The sequence below is a fragment of the Dipteris shenzhenensis genome, chromosome 11, assembly GCF_047967505.1.
Source record: "Dipteris shenzhenensis isolate YYH24624 ecotype China chromosome 11, Dip_SZ_1.0, whole genome shotgun sequence".
NCBI lineage: Eukaryota > Viridiplantae > Streptophyta > Polypodiopsida > Gleicheniales > Dipteridaceae > Dipteris > Dipteris shenzhenensis.
In genome coordinates, this window is record NC_141606.1 from 3,044,001 (window position 1) to 3,051,649 (window position 7,649).

General features: G+C 43.6%; 1 protein-coding gene across 1 annotated transcript; it reads right to left on the reverse strand.

Annotated features, from left to right (window-relative positions):
* Positions 1-1,552: 1,552 nt before the first annotated feature.
* Positions 1,553-3,797, reverse strand: LOC147896486 (protein WHAT'S THIS FACTOR 1, chloroplastic-like). The gene has a single exon (XM_087381532.1). The coding sequence runs from the start codon at positions 3,771-3,773 to the stop codon at positions 2,052-2,054; it is 1,722 nt and encodes a 573-aa protein (XP_087237658.1). The 5' UTR covers positions 3,774-3,797; the 3' UTR covers positions 1,553-2,051.
* Positions 3,798-7,649: the final 3,852 nt, after the last annotated feature.

Genomic DNA, 7,649 nt, shown 5'->3' on the forward strand with positions numbered 1-7,649 from the left:
GGCCACTGGATGGGGCTAGTTGGAGCCAGCCAACCAGGCCAGCAAGAGGGCAGACAAAGAGGCTGGGCCCCTGCATGGTATGAAGGGCCAGATGCCTGGTTTTATAGAACCCCACAGGTCAGTGGGAGGCAGAGACCAGGTCGGCCAGCAGAACCTCATGGGGTCGGGTTTTGGGCCTGGTACAAGCCCTAGAAAAGGGTGTGGTGAAGGGGGACCGGCTGGGCTGACTGAAGTCAGTCAGCCAAGTCACCTAGCAGCTGTGCCCCCAGTTATATGCAAGCACGAGTCGGCCAGCTCATCCCCCTGCTGGGTCGGTTGTTTTGAGGGCAGCCTTGCCATATAAAGGGGAAGGCCATAGGCCCAATTTGATCATCCAGCAGATCAGCAAGCAGAGGAGCAGCAAGAGCCTCATCCTTAGGCCTACATCCAGGAGGCAAAGGAGGCCTAGAGGTGCTGCAGACTGAGCTCACTTGGGGCTGAAGCCTAGGCTGCCAACCAGGGCAGCAAGGTGCTGAGACCTCGAGTCTACATAAGCTCGAGGTGGAGCATGCAATCTAGAGTTATCTGGCAGATAGTAGGAGAACCGTTTCGTAAGATCGGAGGACCACAACCTGGTGGGACTCTCGATCTATCTTTTGTATTGTGTCCATAGCTTTGGGACAGAACTATATTCTTTGGTGGATTCTATATCTGGCTTGGATAACTGTCTATTTGCTAGTCAGCACAACACATCTATGTGAAGCACATTAAGTAAAGAAGTTTGTGATTCCACCCACACCACACACTGTGTTAACTCCTGGGATATTCTATCAGTCTTCCGCTGTGCATACCATCTGTTGGTCGATTTCTAACAAGCCCTCACTCACTATGAGATGCACATAACTCCAATAGTTCTACCACATACTTCTTATGAGGTTGCTCTTTAAATGTCACTTTTATAGCTACCTTTTCCATGTTTAGTTGGGGTTTTCCAATAAAAGTTGAAATCGGAGCTGTTCTCCCACTTTGAAGCGTTTAAAGCCCTTGTCAAAAATCGAAGGGGTTGGATGGTCAAAAATTATCAGAAGTGACAAACGGAAAGGATATATGTTGCATTCATTCAAGGACTGAGAGCAAGACACATGGGATAGATTTCAATTCCCTAACTGAAGGGAGTTGCAGAGGAAGAAAGGGTATACACAGGAATAGCCAGCTATAAGCTTGAGCATAAAAACTCTGCAAGACATTTTGAAGTGCACCCATGTTATGGCCACTTATATGGGTGAACAGACCCCTATCCATGCATAGTTTTGTTAAAAGCCAAACGTTGTCCATTTGAAAATTTTGGGTTCAAATTGCATATGCCGTGCGAACAACCAAACGTTGGCCATTTGAGAAATTTGGGTTCAATAGCATATGCATTAGTTCCCGAGTACAAGAGAACTAAGTACCACTACACAGGATCAAATGCATACTTGTGGAGCATAGAAGAAAAAGCAAAAGCGATACACTCGTGGAGCATAGAAGAAAAAGCAAAAGCGATACACTCTACATTCCCACTTTCAGAAATATAATGACCACCTGACGATCTTCTGTTCTAAAAGGGTGAGCCCCACACCTTTGCCAAATGATGCTCAGGATTTGAGCTTGATGTTATGCCTATCAAACAGTGCTGCTATTTCAGGTCCGTCAATATGTACAGCCCAAGTTTGCAGCTTCCCAAGATAACCCTATTAGCCCCATAGATCAGCAAAGTTGTGAGAAGAGGGTACCTAGATGGTACATGCAAACTAGTCAGGACAGCCATGCACACCCTAGTTTTGGTAGGACTAGAGCAAGTTAGGGACGAGGTTGATTGGACTATGGAATGCATCTCAGTACTCAAGAGAAATAAAAGCCACTACACGTGCGAAATATGAGGCAGCTCAGTACCTGATATTGTTCTCTAGCGATTGTAGAGAGAAAAAGTCCATTGAATACGAGCAGAGGTGGGAATGTGGCAAACATACAAGGACGAGAGATTGATAGCTGACATGCCTTACATGTGACTCATACGAGGAGCTGGCATCAATTCATGTGAATAGAGTACAATAACTCGTACTACATTCCATCTGTTTGTCTTCTTCGATCTCCTCAGTGCCCATCATCTCTCGATCAGCTTCATGATTGACTTCTTCAATGTTTTCACATTCGGATGGTGATTGTTCTTCACTTTCTGTCTCCCCATCGTCATCCATGGTCCCTTCATGAGCTTCATCCTGGGTTGCTTCAAAGTCTTCACATGTCAAAGATGAATCTGTTTTTGTGACAGTGACATCCCTCATCGTTTTGGCAGCACTATCTGCATCAATGTTTTCCAGCTTATTGACTTTCCTACCAAGAGCCATGAGAGCATTGAATTTTTCCTTAAGTAGAACCCATTCATTCTTCTCAATGAGATTGGGTCCGTCGTAAGCCTCTTTCAGAAAGACTGTGAAACGACCCCCCTTTCGAGACACGTAGAAGACGGAATGATGCCTGAGGGTCAGGGCCAGTACACTCTTAGGTAATCTATATTCCTTGCGAAAGTGAGTGAGGTAGTCGATTATAGTTTTCTTCTCCAAAGTCATACTAAGTATCTCATGGATAAGTGTTACATGGCGCTTCTCGAACTCTAGCGTGTTTTTATCGAAATCTCTGGAATCGGCATAAGGCGAAATGAAAGGACGCTCTTGAAACTTCTCTATCCCAGCCTTCTGTTTCTTGGACAAGGTAAGGGCCTTTGATAAGCATATCTTGAACACGGGCTCGCCCTCCGAATTTACTTCTCCGGTGTCTTTTGACCTCTTCTCCAAGTTTGTTACAGCCAAAGAAGGATCCCAGGAAGTGAGCTCCACAACGGGCCCGTCTTTCTCCTCTACGACTCGGAAATATTCCGGGTATGAGTACACCATCCTCTTCTGAAAATCATCCGGAAAACCAAGGTCGCGCCGCAAATGGGCGATCTTTGGCACATGTATCCTTCTATCTAGAGCCATCATCAAGAGCTTTCTCAGCTTCGCGACTGCTACGGCTTCATATGTCTGCCTCATCTTTACCTCCTGTTCGGCCAGCTCCTCTGCTGGCGGTGCGAAACCGCACCACGTTTGTTTGTCATCATCGACGTACAGGTCAAAAATGGCTGGATACTTGCGGATCAAGCTTACAAATCGTGTCTTACCTGATAAGCCAACTTGTCTGCGAAGCATTCCCAGGTCTCCTAACATAATGACATGCTCGGGTTCCTTGAGTAAAATCTCTTTCAAAGCCATCACTTTTTTCACAGGTTTCTCACTATCAACCAGGCGCTCATACGCTTTTTCTTTCCTCTTTCTAGTCATTCCTGGGATGTTGGAAGAGAAGCATTGCTGCAATTGAAATATTCGGCATCTGATACTCCATGCGCCACACCGCTGAATATCGTAAACAAGGGAGCTGTCAAACCCAGACTGGGCAACGCTCCTACTCAGTGCAAGCACAGAACGCTCCCGAAACAGACCCAACATCATTTCAGAAATTTCAAGGCTGTGAAGAGCAAGGCTATGACAAATAGTAATTGTTCGGATATGCAAGTATCCAATGGCGTCGTCTACTTTCAGCTGACATCGTGGTTGAACCAAAAGCTCAAGCCACAAACTTTTATGGCTCCCTGCCTCCGTCCGTCCCTCCCGTTGCCTTTCCAAATTCCAACCGCAATACTTGCTTTTCTTTTGTTTTGTTTGCCTTCTGAGTATGTCCCCCTGACATTCCGAGTATCTCATGGAGTAGATCCACATACGCTTCGCGTAAAACTAAAAGGATGAATTTGGCACTAGATGAGGAGTATTTCAGCTCTTACGCTGGCCAAACAGCCCATGGGCACCCAAAAACATTCATGGGCCCGTTGGAATGGGCACCTCCAATGGGTACACACCACAGGAGATCATTAAAAAATGGGTGCCCACCCAAGTACAAACCCCATTCGTAAAACTAAAGGCCCAGATGGGGTGTGGAGCTGGGGGACCCAAACCGTGATGGTGATTGGTTGAATCCAGCGCTGCCCATCAATGGGCAACCAAGCTCTTGGCTGCCCAAGGAAGGCCTTTCTCAGGGCATGCAACACTCCACATTGGATCAAAAGGTCCAAGCTTGGGCACACTATGTGTAAAGAGGTGCTCACCCAAACCTTAAATCGTGGTTTTCTATTGGTCCAAAAGACCACCCAACCTTGGGCACCCTTTGGTGTGTAAATAGCCTTAAGCGAAGAAGATGAAGGTGTATGCCCCAGGCACACCTTGGGTTCTATGTGTGTGCTAGAGGCACAGTTAGGTGCCCATAAGCACTGTTAGATCCCTTGAGGGGGGGTTTGATGGGATATCTCAGGGTGTACACACCTTGGGTTCTATGTGTGTGTGCTAGAGGCACAGTTAGGTGCCCATAAGCACTGTTAGGTGGTGGTAGATGCCACATAGGATGATTGAGAGATTATAGGAGCTAATTGAGGAGATGATTGAGGAGATGATCGTGGAGCTTGGTGGCTCATGTAGAGGTGCCTACATATGGACCTCACCTTTCTTCATTCCATAAGCAAGCAAGCATTCTCTTGTTTCATGTTCAGCTTCATGCTTTCCTTTCACTTCTTCAACACCTTTGGTGTGTAAACAGCCTTAAGCGAAGAAGATGAAGATGAAGACAAGGTGAAAATTTCACAAGCCCTTCAAGGGGGGAAAGGATTCATTTTTGAAGTTCTTTTATTCGATGTAGGTTGGATAATGAGTTACTATTACAATTACCAAACTTCAAGGCATACGTTATGGTGTGCATACAACATCAAAAATTTGGGAATTGCATGTTTGAATGGTCGTGGGATGGTAAGAATTGAGGGAAGTTTTGTGCAAGCGTCTGGCAAATGTGAAGTTGAGGTGAAGGTCTTCGTCGTCCATATTGGCACATTGCTTGCTATGATCCATGACGAGATTGGAAGATGCTACTACCATTGGTGAAGTTGTTGGATTTAGTGTATGTTCTTTGGGAGGAGAATGTAGGTGCTAGAGTGGTTTTTGATTGGTCTTTGATGTTGGTCCAAATGTGGTCTAGTGCATCCTAGCAAGATAGCTCATCAAAGTTGGCTAGATTTGCATTGCTTGGTGGCCGTTGCTTTGTTTCTTGGAGGCATAGGATGTTAGTAGCCATTAAAATGTTGTCTTGTGGAATGTCCTGGAGAGGTGTGCATTTAGCAAAACTGTATTGAGGGACTCGATGTGTCGTTGTACATTGATAAGTCTTTTTGCAAGCATGGCGATGAACGAAGTTATCTCAAGTGGCGATGATTGTTCGAATGTCAACGCATTATTGATTCATATTAGTCTGTGGTGGTCATGTTGGCTTCCTTGATGTTGGAACTCTGTTACATATAAGAAGTCCAAGACGTCGCCTAAAATTTCTTTGTTTCTTTTCAGCTCCTTCTCGATTTATTGGAATCGATGGATGTAATACAGCGCCGTTGTGATTGGGTGTGAACGAAAAAGGTGGCACATATATGATGCCTTGTCCTTGTGTAAGGATCATTGTATATGTGGGTTTAGTTGTTCTAAGCATCCAAGAAGACTTAGCTAATGCTTCTCCCCACAAGGAAATATAATAAAGAGTGCTGGAGAGCCAAGGTGAAGTCAAAGCATCATCACAGTCTAGATTGCTTGTGGTTGCATGAGGTGTAGACTCCACTTCCAAGGATTCATGCATCGACCTGATGTGGTTAACCCAGCTGTGGCTAAGGGTTATATTGCTTTGTACATATAGTGGCACCGACATAAGTTCGTTTAGCGCTTTCATCTTTAGAATGGGCGAACCAAAACCACTGATGTAACAATGCTTGTATTCCATTTTTCACTTAATACCTACCAGCAAACATCCATCATCATGTAAGAAGCTTGGTAAGGCTTGTTGTGCTTTCTCCACACTTGCCATTACATTTATTACACTCCCTCATAAATCATATTGTCCCTCATACTTTAGTTCTCTAATTTGTGCAAATGGTATTCCGATCGAGACTAGACGGGCCTCAACTGCATTAAGCTTCAAGATGTATTCAAAAGATTTGTTGAATTGTAGTATTAAGCTCGAGAATAGGTCATGCACTTTGCCAGTGCTGATAGATCTCGCACATCTATTGCAAAGTTTGGTTTCATGTGGCTCCAAATATAGGTTGAGCTAATTATATGCATTTCTAAGTATATTGCTTGCAATTGGACTTGCTTCTTGTAGCTTTTTCAAGAAGAAGAGGGTTTGGCAAGAAGCACAAGGGTTGGAAGGAGTGTCAATGATAAGATAGAGGTACTTCAAGCTTTTATGTTGAGTTATAGTGCTTGTTGTTGTAGTCTGGCACTTACGCCTTAGCATCAACTGATTGCTCTCTTGCTATGCATCCTGGAAACTTTTGAGCGTGTTTGTTCTTCTGACATTGCTGCCGTCGGGCAGAGTTGTTTGTTGTACCAAAATATCCTTGGTACCATGGGTTGTTCCCTCTTCCAACAGGCTGCACAACATGGCACACTCCTCAAGGAGCCAACACCCTCACTTGCATTGTCGATGCACACTTCATAGAACATGGAAAATGAAATAAACGTTCTCAACCATGTCGAATAGCAAGATAGCTTTTGGGGTATTTGAATACGAATGTTGAATTGTACGGATTGTCGTATATCAGTGTAAGCACAAGCTTGGCTAGCAAAGTTTGAATAGGTATTGCACTTAGGGAGTAAGAACTTTTTTATAGAAGAATTTGAAACTCAATGCAGAACTTTTTGCAAATATTTTCCAGCAAGTTATGATATCAAAGACAATAGTCTATTGCCAAAAAGATACAATATTTAGAGACTATTTAAGATAGAAATGTATTTTTAAAAAGAGTGTATTTATTCTTTACAAATTCTATTATGGAATATATAAGATTGATTACAAAGTAGTATCAACAAAGACTTTTATATCTTTGCAAAAAGATCCATCTCAACTTGTAATCTTTCCAAACTAGAAGCAGTAGGAATTGCAGTAAAGTCAATTGACAACAAACGTTATTCCCTAAAAAGACTTTGCAGCCTCCTCAAACAGCTGAGAGTTTACACTAGAACCCAAGTTCATCTTCTGCAAGAGCAAAAAATTGTTTTGTCCCAAAAAGAAGCTGAAACATGTAGACTTCTTGTAAGTTGAATTAATGTGTGATGTTGCTAAATTAGGAATCTATCTAAGGCTAAAAGTCAACGATATGACCTTGTGGGTTAATAAAAAAGGTTCCAACTTTCTTGAAAGAACTAAGTGTTACTTTTGCATTCAAAGAACTTTTGGCATAAAGTGAAAGAAACGGTTCATCCAAAGCAAGTATCTTGTCAACATTCCTTCATTAAAGTATAACATGTAAGAAAATAGTACGCAGCGGAAGATAACAACAAAACGCAAGTACACGATGGAAAGCTGGAGAGAATACAAAAATTCTGATATACCAAACTGCTGATACAACTGATGGTTGGCTGTCCACCCGTGCGCTCTACAGACAGAGCTTCGATGGTGATCTAGACAGATGCTGGACGGAGGACTATGAGCGTGAAGAACTGGTGATCTGATGATAGGGGGTGGCCACTTATATAGTGTAAGTGGTTGACGGTCGGCCCTGTAATAGG